General features: G+C 42.0%; 1 protein-coding gene across 5 annotated transcripts in view; it reads right to left on the bottom strand.

The window, feature by feature from the left end:
- SPG21 (SPG21 abhydrolase domain containing, maspardin) overlaps positions 1–16,135 on the bottom strand; it is a 39,801-nt gene extending 23,666 nt beyond the window's left edge. Inside the window, exons 1-3 of one of the 5 annotated variants that reach the window (XM_007166004.3) lie at positions 16,114–16,135; positions 5,763–5,849; positions 2,691–2,852 (exon numbers count right to left, since the gene is read on the bottom strand). In XM_007166004.3, the coding sequence (XP_007166066.1) occupies positions 2,691–2,852; positions 5,763–5,825 (225 nt within the window). In that variant the 5' untranslated portion in view covers positions 5,826–5,849; positions 16,114–16,135. Of the gene's footprint in view, positions 1–2,690; positions 2,853–5,762; positions 5,850–9,381; positions 9,557–9,587; positions 9,911–16,113 lie in introns of those variants that run through there. The other 4 variants (XM_007166001.3, XM_007166000.2, XM_007166003.2 and 1 more) reach the window with 4 other exon arrangements.
- Between the last annotated feature and the right edge of the window lie 252 nt (positions 16,136–16,387).

Below are 16,387 nucleotides of genomic sequence, written 5' to 3'. Positions count from 1 at the left end.
CCAGCAATCTCACTCCTGGGCATATATCCAGAAAAAATCATAATTCGAAAAGATACATGCACTCCAATGTTCAGTGCAACACTATTTACAACAGCCAAGACATGGAAGCAACCTAAATGTCCATCGAGAGGAATGGATAAAGAAGATGTGGTACATATATACAATGGAATACTACTCAGCCATAAAAACGAATGAAATAACGCCATTTGCAGCATCATGGATGGACCTAGGGATTATCATACTAAGTGAAGTAAGTCAGACAGAGAAAGACAAATATCACAGGATTACACTTATATGTGGAATTTAAAAAAATGATACAAATGAACTTATTTACAAAACAGAAACAGACTCACAGACTTTGAAAACAAACTTATCGTTACCAAAGGGGAATGGTGGGAGAGGGATGAATTAGAAGTTTGGGATTTATATATATATATATATATATATATATATATATATATATATATATATATATATAGTAGTGTTACTATATATAAAATAGATAATCAATAAGAACCTACTGTATAGCTCAGGAAACTCTACTCAATATTCTCTAATAACCTATATGGGAAAACAATCTGAAGAAGAATGGATATATGTATATGTATAACTGAATCACTTTGTTGTACACCTGAAACTAACACAACATTGTAAATCGACTATAATATAAAATAATATAAATATAAATATAAATATAAAATAAAAATTAAATTAAAAAAATCTGTGCCCTAGACAGGTGATAAAACTGTATATGACTTGATACACACACACACAACTGAGTACGAGTAAAACTGGGAAATCTGAACAAGGCTGGTGGATTACATTAACATCAATATCTTGGTTGTGATATCCTACTACAGTTTTATAAAATGTTACTATTGGGAGAAACTGGGCAAAGTATATAAGGGATATCTCTCTATTATTTCTTACTGCATGTGAATCTATAATTATCTCAATAAATATGTAAATGAAAAGAGGATCCATGCATTTTAACTGCTAGGTATTTAACAAATACCTAGTAAATTTCAGAACCTCCTGGGGTTGGGCATTCTGATCAAATCTTAAGAAGGATAAAGTAATTTTGAAGACATTGCTGGCCTTTTTCTTGATTCATTATCTAGCTAAGAAATAGCGAAAGCCTGCATCAGGAAGCAAGAAGAAATATCCAGCCAGAAGGCAAGGCTATGTGCTCTGTCAGTTTGGAGTGATAACCACACTGTTCGCTTTGGACAGCACTCTAAAGTGAGAGAGACACCTGGGAGCTGCTCAGGTTCCCCCTCCCTGGCTAATCAACAGTGACCACAAGGACAGAAAGTGTCACGACTTAGGCTGCAGTGGACTGGGATGAGGGCGGTTACCACTCTGCTCTCCTGCAATGCTGTCCACTGAGAGGGATTACTGAACACCCAGAACAAGGGAGGATTATGTTGCAGGGATTCAAACACACCGTACGAGGAATGGTTAAAGAATCTGGAGAAATTTAGCTGCAGAAGAAAAGACCTGGGGGCGGAAGGCAGTAGGCCGCCGATAATAACTAGTTTTTTCAAGAAAGAGAAGGGCTGTCTGGATGAAGAGGAATTGGATTTGTCTTGTATGACCCCAGTTAGTGGTAACCCCATTGGAATTTTCAGTTATCATCCAAGAGAAGAGATCTGGTCCACGTTTTCTCTCTTCTAGGCAGTAAATAAAATGTATACTAACGGCAGTACTCCCAAGGGGAGTACTGTTTACATGTTAACATTCCAGGTCCCAGAAACAATTGCTGGCTCCAAAGCCAGAGCCTCTCTTTCCAGGGGAAGTTAGGAAACCAACTTCCATTGTCCTGACCCGATCGAGGTACACCAAACACTCCACTGTGAGCAACAGTGCCTTCCTGGGAATTCCCTGGCAGTCCAGTGGTTAGGACTCTGTGCTTCTACTGCATGGGGCATGGGTTCAATCCCTGGTTGGGAAACTAAGATCCCGCTGCCACGCCGTGTGGCCAAAACAAAAACAAAAAAACAAACAGTGCCTTCCCACCTACGCCCACCTCCCAGAGAGGAAGCTTAGAGAATGATCAATGTGAAACTAGATTTGGACCGAACTCAGTGATAACGATTAGAAACAAAAAACTTAACCAAATGCAAAGGCTATGAGCTAATTAATGAGCCTCACCTCACCTGTCAAAGACTCACATTAAAGCAAGCTTTCAGTCCCCCGGATGTCAGCTGATCCGTCTGCTGCCCCCGAAGCAGTGATGTAATAAAAGGGGAGGGTAAATGGGGTCAGAAGACTGAGCTGGGCTCTCCCTCCATGGCCTACTGGCTGTGTGACCCTCGGTGATCACTAAAACGGTCCGGACCTCAGTCTCCTTATCTATAAACAAGGACAATGCTTCCTGCTGGTCAGACTTATTCAGAAAATGCACGTTCAAGCTGAGGGTAGAGAAGGCTTCCAATAGAGGTTTGTCCCCTCTGAGCCTCTGTACGCTGGTGAACCACACCACCTTCCTTCAAAAAACTCCCTTTCACATTTTAACAAAGGAAAACAGTATCTTACCTCAATAAAAAACATGCCTATTACTACAGTTAATCAGAAACAGAAGCACACATGCACACATGCACGCACACACGCACACACACACACACACACACACACACAAAACCAGAAAATGTGGACTTGAATTTTAATCCTGAATCAATAATACTTACAGCTATAACCCGGTAACCCCATCCAGTCAAAGCCAAAATCTGCCGGAAAAATACATCAGCAGTTCCGCTGACGGGAGGGAGAAATATGAGAGGACACCTGATATTTCTGGGGCCGGCATCGTAGAGCGACCAGATCTTACTGTCGTCATCATCCACAATAATCTGGAGGGAAAATTATAAGAAAAAAAATGAAAAACCTCATGGATTGGGTTTTATATAGTTATTTCAGCACTATAATTTCACTGACAATTTTAATACCACTGCCTTGGTTGTTACAAGCTAATGCGGGGATCACACCAGACTAGCACATATAAAAAACGGCTTTGTCTCCTTTTCCTTCTTCAGTGCTGACATAGTCCACGGAACTGCTTTATACTTCTCCCAAGAGCTGTTTTTTCTATCAGTTTTGAATTTTCCTCCCCAGCCGTGATTATATGAAGTTTATTTTGTTTACCATTAAACAGTAAACTCTGTACATGGCATCTTATTTCTTCCTCATAGTTCTGCCTGTGTGTGTGTGTGCGCGTACACAGGCATGTGCGCGTGCGTGTGTGCACATAGGATGAGGACAATTTGCAGAGTCATTCTCGGGTGCTGGCCCAGAGGGCGGGCTGGGATCAGCAGGGTCAGTGTGTGACCAGGGGAGGTGAGGGGAAGAAAAGACTCCAGGCTCCGGGGAGAAGCTGGGTAGAGATGGGACCTCTCAAGAGATGCTTCAGGAGCCTGATCTAGACCAAGCCTCTGAGGGGGAGACCTCTGCTAGAGAGGAGGGACGAGGCAGGAATAGGCATCTCTGTCCCCAGAGAATGTTTCAAACCATTCAGTCAGTGTGGGGAATGGCCTCAGGGAAAAACTGGCTTTTTGGGGAAAAGGGGGTAAGAAGGAGGAAGGTCATCAGAAACCTTCCTGATTTAGTGGTTCTTGACCCAACAAGGGAAACAGGTGAGCATTCCATGAGCTGAGACAAATCAGGTGTTTAGCACAGAGTTTGGCAGATATTGAGTGTTCAACAGTGTCAAGAGTGTTAGCTACAGTATGCACTGCATGATAGTTTAATTTTTGTTCTCTTTGGCTTACTTTTTGGTATTTGGAAAAGTACATTAACTGCTTGAACTTTTGCCAATGCAAATCAACACTTATCCTTTTTACATTAAAAAGTTCAAGGTTCTATTTTCTGAGAGCTCCTAGCTGGCAGTGCTGTGGGGCCCATGGTGTCAATGTGGGTGGCGGCACACTAACCAGGGTCACTGGCATCACTGGGAGCAGACAAACAGGGCAAAGTCCATAGGGCCCTAACCAACACCTTCTGGACTCCCCCGGGTGACAATATACCTCATGATTATGTTTTTGCCCTTTGTATTTGCCACTCACATTTTTGCTTTTCCTGTTTCTTTTTGCTATGACTGTAGTAAAAAAAACCTCAGTAACCTCTGACAGTGCATACAGTAAATTCCAACCTTATAGTAATAAAATTCATATAAGATATTCAGATCTCTGAAATGAAAATCTAGCACTACGAAATTTCAAGCAAACTTTTCATGACTTGTGGACCAAACTGACCAAAGCAGAAAATTACATCAATGAAACTACTACTTCGAAGAATATTTAGATAAGTTTGTGTTGTTTTGGGTCTGGTGATCAGCTTGCTGAGCGAGTCCCATCAAGAGGAGCTCATATGAATTACTTGAGGGGATGGGACAAGGCAGAGGGACTCTGGGGGCAATTCTCCTAGCATGGGCAGTTCCTGGGGTAGCAAGAAGAAAGGTGGGTTCCCTTTGGTAAGCTGCCAATTAGTTCTGGCTTTTTTTTTTTTTTTAAAGGAACTTTTTCTTTTTTTAAAAAAGTTAATTTTTGGCTGCGTTGGGTCTTTGTTGCTGAGTGTGGGCTTTCTCTAGTTGCGGAGAGCGGGGGCTACTCTTTGTTGTGGTGCGCGGGCTTCTCATTGCCGCGGCTTCTCTTGTTGCGGAGCATGGGCTCTAGGCGCACGGGCCTCAGTAGTTGTGGCATGCAGGCTCAGTAGTTGTGGCACACAGACTTAGTTGCTCAGCGGCATGTGGGATCTTCCTGGACCAGGGATCGAACCTGTGTCCCCTGCATTGGCAGGCGGATTCTTAACCGCTGTGCCACCAGGGAAGCCCAGTTCTGGCTTTGAAGCCAGACTAATTTGATTTTAATTCAAACTCGACTAGACTGTGTGACTTTAGCATGTTAGCCTCCATGAACCTCAGTTTTCCCATCTGCTAAGTGGGCACACCACTATCCACTTTGTTAAACTGTTGAAAGAATTAAATAAGATATTTGGGGACTTCCTACAACAGTGCCAGGTATATAGCAGGTATTCTGTCTATACTTGGAGACTGTATCTCAAATTTCTATATGAAGAGTAATTCTGTTACCAATTCAAACTTGCATGATACTTCCACAGCTATCTATCCTGACAAATTAATTACAACAGAGACATAGATGTTCTTCAGATCATAGTACTCTAATATTTCTGCAAGGGGATCAGCAAAGATTTTATTCTGACACAACTTTTGTCTAGTGTGATCCCCAAACATTTGGGATTAAATTGGGACTCAGAGTCAACAAGCTTCAATATAAGTGTTTAGCATTTTTAGACATCCCAGGCATATAAAGTTTCCAAAAGATGACTATGGCAGAATGAGTATATATATCATGGCAAACAGAGGATATATAATGTGACTCACTGTAAATCTTAAATCTGAGGAACAGGAAAATGCTTTCTAATAGAATCTAACTGCACTTACTGTACAGTTGCAGTTGCTGTAAGCTTTCTACTAAACTATACAGAGTACACATATTCCTGCTTGCTTGAATATGTAAAAACAATTATAAAATAATGAGTACAATTATTCTCACTTTTACTCTTGAATGAGTCTCAAAAGTTGATTGTACTTGACAGGGAAGGGGTGACCTTTAGGCTCTGCAACCCAGCCACAATACTTGGCAATAACCTTTACTCTCAAACACTACTAAGACATAACATCTAAATCACACATAAAAACAATTACAAGATTTTGCAAATAAGAGGTGTAGTAAAACCATACATACCTTTTTAAGGGGGACTGTACTTCTAAACCAGTTATAATCAGGGGAGACTTTAATCTCTCCCATGATTAGCTGAAATGGAGGTTAATCCTGAAATAAAAGCATGTGATGTTTCATGTCAAGAATTCATGTTTATATCAGCACTAAATGTAGAGTCTGGTCTAGCTGTACCAACAATACTTTAAAGGATAAAACTGAGGAAATGGGCTATTTCACCTTGTCGGCATATACTTAAACTACAGAAGACAATTTGGTGAAAACCTATAATCATGGAGCAGGAAGGGCCCCGAGAGAGAATTAGTCCAACCCTCTTAGTTCCTCCAGAAGAAGAATCTGGTCTAGAAAATTTTAATAACTTACCCAAGATCCCATGGCTATTGCAAAACCAGGACCAGACGCAGGACAGCCTTTTCTGACACCTGACTGTCTGTCCTAGTTAAATGATTCCAAATGCAGTAGCATAACCTATCTTTTGACAAAATCTTAAGAATCTATGTTAATAAAGATATTCCTGTCTGATAGAATTCTAGAGAACAGTCCACACTAGAAAAAGGAGTTAATGTAAGCCTGCTTCCTCATAAATTCATAAAATGCCATAAATCTCACTCTAGGGGAACATAGCTTCAGAAACTCACACATAGTTTTTAATGCAAAATACAGGAAAACTTGCTGTTCATATGGATGTGGTTAAAAGTGATATAATGTACTCTGAAAGATCCATGATAAGATGCCAGAATAGACCTGAAGGCACAATAACTAGCAACAAAACAAAACATGTGCCTTTAGAAAAAATGTGTGGTCTTCTGTTGTGAGATTAGTGATTTCCAGCTTTTATAGCTCTGTGACGTTGGAAAAGTCACTGACCCTTTTTGGGCTGTTTTCTCATCTGTGACTATTTCACCACTCTCTCTCCAAAGCATAGAACAGTGCTTGGTACACAGCAGGCATTATCTATTGACTAAATAAATGACTATATCCTAAGCAGGCCAAACTAGGCAATCTTAGAGTCCCTTTTAACCCGGGTACCTACGAGCTTTCCATTAGCTGGGCATCTTCAACTTAAAGGCTACCCCTCTTTGCTCAGGGATCTGTGTTGTGTTGTAACAGGAACCTGAAAATTATAGTTGTTGCAGATTCTTATTGCCCAATGAAGAACTTCCACCCATCAGTTTGGAAGGATTCAAATGCTTGTTTGCATCATGTCCTCTACCCCAGCACAAGCCTGGGTTTTCCTAGCAGGGCTAGGATGAGTTTGAGACCCTAGGACTTAACTCCTGGGCTGACTCTGAACTGCTATTTTAGAGGGGCTTCTCTGGACTGGTCAGGAGCTGGGGATTCTAAAACCAACAAATCTTCCTCCTTGGCCTTCCAAATCATCTCCCTCAAGAACACAGGGCACTGAGCAATCTCAACTGCTACCTCTAACCTTGGGGGTTACTAAACTGAACCCCAAGGAGATGGTAAATGTAGACATCCAATATTAAACTAGGTTTACAACCTTGACACTGTAATAATGGTCTCCTCTCAAGGCTAGGATGGTACTTAGAAAAGTTTATTAAAATCTTAAGTGACTCTAAAATATCAAGAAAATTATCAGCCAGTCTTATGCTGAAAATCAGTGTGCACAGATGTAGTTCTTATTCATACTGAAATAAAGAAAATCATTCTTTGCATATTCATTTTCTCTTAACAAATATTAACATGTTAAAAAATTGAAGCCATTTGAACTAACAGCCTTTCTCTAAGCTGGTCACTGCTTTTAATTGAAAGCAACTAGCCCATATAGTTAATTCCAGAGTATTTTCTACCTGGACAGACTTGAAATATTCCTATATCATCTACATATTGCCTAATGGAGACATTTTCTAGTATTGCAATACTATAAACAATCACTATTCTACAGGAGGAAATATCAAAAACATTGTTTAGAAAAAAAACCCTACTCAACAGATTTATAAAACACTTTAGCTAATTAAAGCCAGAAAGTATGCTTCTAGATTCACCAAACTTGGATAAAATAAAGTATTCATAGTTTGAATCAGTTGCAATCTACAAACCAAACTACCATACAAATACACATACACACATCATTCCCAGGCACACACATTCACTGTCATCCACTTCTTCCCTCAGCAGTAAGTAGAAAGATGTTCCTCACCACAATCCTCAGTATTATCCACTACCACCCAATATTATAATATTTTGTAACTAATCTTGCTGGATGGAGAGATTCCACCCAACTGTGACTAAATTTTTGTAGAGGCAAGTGATTTTAACACTTGTGCTAGTTTGGCAGTATATGAAAGCTAAGATAGATACCAAATGTTGCATCTGACCAACTGACGTTTAAGTGAAAAAAAAAAAAAAAAAAAAAAAAAAAAACTGCTCCAAAGGGAAAGCAGCTGTGAGTGGTATGAAAAGGAAGTTTGTTCTCCCAGCTCTCTTTCATCCACTTCAGGGGAATACTTTTCCAAGTCACAAGGGGAACATTCTGCATAGGGCAGGAAAAAAAAAAAGGTTCACTGAGACTGTAACTCAACTGGTCAGTATTAAATAAGAAAAAATGTGGACCACGAACTCAATGCTGATTTGATCTCTCACAATTCTTCACAAAAACAAAAGCACCTGTTCATGTTGCTGGGAAAAGGGCTGCAGGAATTTTGCCTTAATCCTGCCTAAGGAAACCCCTCCTCAGGGAGTGCTCTGGACACCGGGGCCTCTCTGGCCCTTGTACTGCTCGACAATTAAACTGCTAGTTGTGAGTGTGCACCAAGAATTATGTGCACTTATCCCTCAAGGTTTCAGCAGAACCAGCCAGTTTACAGCCCACTTATCCCTCAGGGTTTCAACAGACCCTGCCAATTTACAGTCAGTGAAATTGCCTTCACAAATGTTTGTCATCTAACCAGTTTAACTAGTCAGATGTTTTCTTATCCTTTATCTCAATCATACGATCTTCGTATGGACAATCTGTGATTATTATTAACACCAGCAATAACGAAATATTAGAACCTGAGAGTCTCTGGGCAATGCCATTGGCTTTTTAACGCAAGCCTCCATACCTCACCACACCAGTACAGAGCTATTCTTTTTTTAGGTTTCCTCAGGGGAAGATTTACCCCTCCTTTCTTCAGAAACTTATTCCATTATCTTCTAAACCTCATGGGAGGAAAAGCTAACTACTTGACATTTCGACGGTGACACCTCATCTTGTACTCTGCCTTAGTATAAAAGCTTTTGGAAATTTGCACACAGCTATGCTATCACCCCTCAGTCTCTTGAAGCTTTATGCCAACAGGAGCTGGAACACTGTAGGTGGAGACAAAGAAGCAGCATAAATGCAGAACTTACGGCTCCCTAGGGAAAGTGAGACAGCCTAGCCCTACTTTCCTCATGCCTCCTTCACAAGCCTCACACCTGGCCCGTACTCAGCAATGACAAAGGCATTTATCACTTTCAGGCTGAGGTGCAATCTCCAAAATAACTAGTCTGCTCAGAGTTCTTAAAAGTTTACAGGAAAAACATGTTCCTGGGCTGCAGCACTGTAGCCCCCAAATGGTATTACAGTTGTATGCCCAGGTCAAGCGCCCCACTGCCCACCCCAGGCGACCCACACACAGACCTCCGCCTTCTCCCAGTCCCACTGATGACAGCTACACAGAGGCAGGGGCACAGGCACACCAATCACCCCCGTGAACTCAGACTCGACCTCAGACACACACAGGGACATGCAATCACGTGCATGGTCACATGAACCGACCCACTCAGGGCCACACTCACAAAGTCACACCGACAGAGGCAGCCGCGCACACTGCAAACCATACTCACCTGCAGCCACAAACGCGTCACACACCCACATCCCCCGCTTCCCAGGGCCTCGCCCACCCCTCACCTGCCGTGGCCGCCCCCAGGTCCCTTTCCCTCCTCCCCAAGGCGGCTCTTCCCTCCACTACGGGTGCGGGCCTGGGAAGCTGCTGGGCCCGGGTCGGGGCCGGCGGCTTGAGCGCTCAGTACCCGCAAGCGCTGTGGACCTTGGGGGAGCGCTGGAGGGCCGGCCTCCGAGGGGCGGGGAGCGCAGCCAAGCGAGCCTCGGCCACCGCCCTCCCTCCTCCCGAAGCTTTCGCGCAGCTGGCTCGAGCCTCGCGTTTCCGGGTTCGGAGGGGCGGGGCCACGCCGCGAGGAAGGGGTGGAGCTGCGTGACTACGGCGGTCACCATGGCGACGGGGCGGGTTGGACCACAGGGTGAGACTCCGGCGCTCTATGTACATCCTGCCGGGTGCGGAGTCGGCATCCGCTCTGGCGGTGGCGGCGGGCGCGGGGAGGAGGTCCGAGGAGCCTCTGGGTCAGCTCTAGGTCACCCATGTGACGTGAACACCTAGGGAGAGGTCGTGGGGCTGGAAGAAAGGGGCGCCTGACCCTTGAGATCTGCCTCCGCCTGCAGTTCGCGCCCTCTTGGAGGAAGCAGATGCCGACCTTTTCTCTCCGCCGTGTAAAGCTTTGAGGGGATCCCTTTGGGTTACAGGCTTTGATGAACAGGGCTTTGTATATTCTCTTTTCTTGGCAAGATTTTTTTCCTTTGGCACAGCTACAGACGCCCTCCCTAATCCTCCACTGTAACGCCCCCACCTCCCTTCCCAGACTTGTGCTGAGGTCCTGGGGATTTCGGGGAACAGCTCCCACTGAGCCTCCAGCTCCTTCATCACTTTCCCTTAAAGGAATAGAGAATATTAATCTATTTATAATCATTTTTCTTAAGATGTTGCAGAGGTCATGACTCTCTTTTTCAGTAAAATATTTGGAGGTATGAAAAGGCTGACTAACATGTAAATTTCCTTGTTGTAAGTTTTTTAGTGATCCTTCAACAAGATCCTGCTGAAAATGCCTCTCCCTAATCTGTGTTAGGGAAAACTTGTACCCTACTAAAGGCCTTTGCCTTTACCCTGGCAACTGTTTTGGGGATTAAGGTCAGGGGAGAATCCAAGTAAACTGCATCCTAAGTCATCACCTCTGCCCTCCTGCTCAGGAGCCTTGGTTCCCAGTCTAGAACTTGGGCAAATCCCAAACGAATTTCCCAAGAGCACAGTAACATATCTGTCTTTTTTCCCCCCAAATCACCTTTTTGGAATTTTGAGTCAGTAACAGAAAATGGTCTTCTATTATAAGCACCACATTGGTGCTATATAGGGAATGTTTCTGTGGAAGATTTTTAACTTTGGGACTTTTTCTAAAAAACTTGGAGAGGTTTAATGAATGGAATACCTGTTAAATCACTGGTTGTATTTATGTAAAATCCATTATGGGTACTCATTACATTGTTTATCTGTCTCCCCCAGTGGGCTGGGAGCTTTAATTTAGAGCAAAGTGAACAGAGTGATTTAACCAGTGCCTTAGCTATTATGACCTGGTTCATAATAAGTACTAAATGTGTATTGAATGAACTAATTAGCAAATAAAGAAATCTATCCGCTTGTATTCCTAAAGCTGTATTCCTTATATCCCATACTCCCAGACCTCACTTGAGTATCAGCCCTTAAGAGACATGAACTATGGATGTGCCCAAATGTATTAGAAGTCCTTTTTCTGTTAGTTTGGTAATAATAATTTTTAACTTGACTGTTGATAATGGAAAACTATTTCACTATGTAGATACGTTTTGTTATATGTATACTTTTATTAAAAGATCAAACCCAAAATAATGAATGTTTTGTTTCCCTTAGAAAAGGAACCCATGGTCATGTTTGGATCTTCAGTCGGTCCATAACACATAGCAAGCACATTGTCCATCCCCTAATCTGAACAAGAAACATTTAGTATCCGTGAATTCCAGCTGTCCTGTAATTGCACAACTGCAGGAAGCAAACTTTTAACCCAGGGCAGGCCACGGTGCAGGCAGACCTGGTGGATATGGCTGGGAGGGTTTGCAGCTGTCATGGTTGGGGTCTGCGAGATGGTTCCCACAGCACCAGTCCCTGGATGAGAATCTCACTTTACAAACTGGAATGTTCACAAAATACTCTGTGAACACCGAGCAAAGTAAACAGGTGGCCAGCTGGTTCTCAAAATTGCCCAAACCCAAGGTCTTTTCCTCAAATTTATCTTTTTGACAGGATAATATTTGTTTTAAAACACATGTGCAAAATAATCCTAGATATCTCTCTTATGCACATATACATACCAAACAGAGTAGTGGTTACCTCTGAGGGGAAACTGGGGATAAAAGGGGTGTTGAAGGAGAAGCTGGCTTTAGATTTAGTATCTGAATTTATATAAGCATGTAGCCATATGTTATGGTGTGACAAAAAATTACTTAAAAGCAACTATATTCATGCTTTAAATGCTGCTGTAAACCTGCTCTAAATCCTTCAATAGCTCCCCATTGCCTTCAAGCTAAAGTCCAAAGTGTATGGGCTACAGCAGGTCTGACTCTCTCAAAGGGCCCATTACACCCTATGAGGTCTCAAACCTCTAGGCATTTGTGTATGCTCTTCCCTCCACTCAGAGTGTCCCCCCTCCACCAGAGTGAATTTCCCCTATTTTGCTCCCAGGAACCATGTGTGAAAAAGTAAAAGAGGAGCAGAACACTTAGTTTTTCATACTAATACCAATTCTTGGAATACCATCCTTTTAAGCTTTCCAGGGTACAATCGACTGCAGTGTTATATATCAAATTATGCTAAGAACCAAGATTGAAAATGAATGCTGTTTCCTCATTGCCAGACCCAGTCTGTGACATACACATACTATACTGGATTATAGGGATCAGACACAGAGTGGGGATTCTAAAACTGCCCAAGAAAGATACCGACATGACTATTCTATAGTTTGCTACCTAAAGTTCCTACCAAACAAGTTATATACAGTTATTTATAATTAATAATTTATTATCATTCAGGAGTTAAGAAACCTGAGTTCTATCCTTGGGCAAGACATTTCCTCTCTCTAGGTGTGGTTTTCTTTTCTGTAAAATGAGTCCAAAGTTAGACTAAATGATCTCTAAGTTCTTTCCAATTCTAAGATTTTAGATTCTATGCACTTATGAGAGCTATATTACAGAATCTTTACAACCGCCTTTCCTCAAAGCTGCTCTTCTCTGATAATTCCCCCACCGTCACTCCCTTCCAATCAAACTTAAAAAAAAAGTAGCCTGGCCAGTGAGTCGCAACTAAGGAGCCCGTCTGCCACAACTAAGACCCAGTGCAACCAAATAAATGAACAAATAAAATAAACATTAAAAAAAAGAAGTATCCTGCACACAAAAATGCCTGCTTATGGAAACGGTATTTTGACTTCTTCGATAAGTTAATGTCTGACCATTATTAACTCGGTAAAATAAAAGTTCCTAAACAAATGTACCACATCTTTTGTATCATCTGCCAACCTAGCATCTCATTAATGTTTCTTCCATAAATAACAATGCGATAACCTTCCGGAAAAAGAGCTGCAATTAAAAAATCCTGGGAAACAAGAGCTGCACTATTATACTACAAAATAAAGCAGCTTCTATCTGTAGGGTTCTAGAAAACTTTATGAATTCTTAGGTAATAAAGACAGTGATTAAATAGTAACTAAAATAGTAACAATTTCTTTGAAATTGTCTAGCCTAGTGCATGCATATGATGGGCACTCAATTAACATGTGCTCCTACTTCTACATTTCTGAGCACAAAAGCCTAATACATTAAATTCCTTGATCAAGGATAAAAACATTTGCAATAGAGGTAGGGTACCAAAGTGGTTAGGCCCACAGACTGGTGTCAGAAGTGTGAATTCAGGAGTGTGAATTCTAGCTCTACCACTTATTAGCTATCTAACAGTCTGGAAAAATGAGGATCAATAACATTACCTGCCTCATAGGGTTACTGTAAATATAAAATGAGATAGTTCAGGTCGAGTCCTTAGCAACGAGACTAGCAATCAATAAATGTTGGCTAATAATAATGGTATTGAGAACCTTCTGTGTTCCAGGCACTGTGCTAGGTACATTACATATACTATTTTTATTCCTCATGAGAGTCCTTGCAAAGGAGGTACAATTTTCATTTCATAGATAAGGAAATAGATTCAGAGAGGGTGTGTAATCAGCCTCGGCTTAAGGTCAGTGGCAGGGCTCATGCCATGTTTGTTGAATCTAAGACTCTACCTCTCAAGATCATAACTCTTTACCTTGCAATTGTTTGATAAATATAAAGAAAAATGGTGAAAATAGGTTGTACTTCCTTTAACACAAATTTTAAAAGCAATAAACATTCTTTCAGTAGGCTTTTTCAAGAGCTCAATTTTATGCTCAGGAACATTTCTTTTGTCCCTCAAATCGAACCAAGAATAAAATCCTTTTTAAACAAAATCTACAGTAGAAAAAAAAAAAATCTACAGTAGTCTTTGGGTTCTAATATTGTCACTAGCTAGCTGTTGCTGGACCCCTGTTTCATCATCTCCAAACTGAAATTTTGAGTACTAAATCATTGAGCCTTTCCTGATCTAAAATTCTTTTCCTCCTGTTAGTCTAAAGGCATCTCAGCAAGTTGCTGCTGCCATCCAGAGGAGAAAATATTGTTGCAGGCCCAAAGAAGGCATTATAGCAGTGTTAGACTGTGGTGACAAAAGTAGCTACCATTTATTGTCTACTGTTTGCCACGTGCTTCCCTGGGCATATTCTATATGTATTTCTATTCTGCAAGATAGAATGTTTTTACATTCTACCCTTGTTTTTAAACTGAGAAATCAGAATTAAAAAAAGTTTTTTTTGGTTGCACCACACAAGGCATGTGGGATCTTAGTTCCCCAACCCGGGATTGAACCCGTGCCCCCTGCAGTGGAAGCACGGAGTCCTAACCACTGGACCACCAGGAAATTCCCAGAATTTAAAATTTTTTAAATTTGTCCTGGGTCACCCAACTAGCCATGAGTAACTGAACTGTTTTGAGTCTGATGTTTTTTCAGCAATGACAAGAATCAAAATAGAAGCATCTTGCACAAGGAGGCAATGTGTTTGCAAATCCATCCTTTCAGCCAGAGTGCAGAAAAGGCTGTGTTCCACCCTTTCTGGGAGGACCCCGGATCTAAGGCCCAACATGTGGCCCCATGTGTACCTCTTGCGAGTTAAAGCTGTTACTGCTCTAACATACAAATTATTTGTTGAGTGTGATCAAATGCAGATTCCCATATCCAGACATTCTGATTCAAGTGCTGGAGTAGGGCCCAGGAATCTACATTTTAAACAAGTACTCCAGGTGATTCTGGTTCAGATGAGAAACTGCTCAGTCATACTGGGTTGTGGTCTCTACAGGAGGCCTGAAAGAGTGGGTCACCTCATTTCCTGAGGCCTATCTGGGATGTGCACCATTTAATTTTTCAAAAAATGGGCTGTTAACAGAGATGGCATTCTAAACCTGGTGTTTGTCCTCCAGTCCCATGATGGGCTTGAGGCTCCCTGGATGGGAAACTGCCCTCTACAAGATGGGCCTTGCACTAGTGCCTCAAGATTTCATATGTATAAACGGTATTTCATGTTGTCCTAAGTGTACCAACCACGTCAATCATGATGACCAGCTTCCCTTTCCAGCTCACACAGCCTCACCCACAGCCCCCTACTTGGCATTAGGCTGAATTGTTTATGCAGGTGGCATCACTGGACTGGGGTAGGCCTTGACTCACTGTCTGGCCAAGGGCTAGGGGTGGTCTGGCACAAAAGATTCTGCCCAGCAAGGGCAATGGTAATAGGCTAAACAATCAGATAGGCTCCACCCAGAATGCAGGGAGGCAGACCTGAGACCATTTACCACCATGTAGTAAGAGATGAGAACTTATAGCAGAAATCTGTGCCCTCACTAAGGTTCCCCACTCCCCGTGGCAATGTCTGAGTGGGTACCTCCTGTGATTCCCTGCAGAAATCTCCAGTAAGCTCCCAGGGGACACTGACTCTTGTTCTCTCTGAATTCCATAACATGAGCTTAGTGCCTGGAGAGGGGAGTAAGTGCTCAATACACATTAACTGAAAAACAACAACAAAAAGGCACTTTCACACAGTCATTGATTCTCAAAACTATTTTGGGAGTGCTGTTTTTTATCTTCAGCCCCATTTCACATATGAGGAAACTAAAGTTCAGTGATGTTTAGTAACTTGTTAGAGATCAAAGAGCTAATCAGTGGTGAAGCCAAAACTCTCCATAAGAATATAATAACCAACTGATAACTCAAGTTCTTACTGCCACAGCAAAATCTTTTAAACCATTTCCCCCACCCCCATTACCTGCTGCCATAGTTTATATCTTCATGTTTCTAACCTCCCAACAGATCTTCCTGCCCCCGGTTTTACCTCCAATCTACCTTCCACCCCACCACCAGAGTTAACTTACCAAAATGCAAATCTGTAGTCGTGTCACTTCCTTGATTGTCTATTGCACTACAAGACAAAGGTCCAAATTCTCATGGTCTTCAAGCCCTCCATGATCTGGTCTTCCAGACTCATCTCCATCGTTCTACTCCATTTCTATCAATTCTTCCAGTTTCTTTAAAACACAGCTCTTTTTTCCTGTGTTTAACATGCCATTTGTTTCTCTTCCATGATCCACCGTTAGCGTTCTCCAAGCCATCGATATATACACTTACGTAAGTGTATAACTAGCTCAT

Source organism: Balaenoptera acutorostrata, chromosome 3, assembly GCF_949987535.1.
Source record: "Balaenoptera acutorostrata chromosome 3, mBalAcu1.1, whole genome shotgun sequence".
NCBI classification, from domain to species: domain Eukaryota; kingdom Metazoa; phylum Chordata; class Mammalia; order Artiodactyla; family Balaenopteridae; genus Balaenoptera; species Balaenoptera acutorostrata.
The sequence above is the reverse complement of the archived record's forward strand: the minus strand, read 5'-3'. Positions and strand labels throughout refer to the sequence as shown.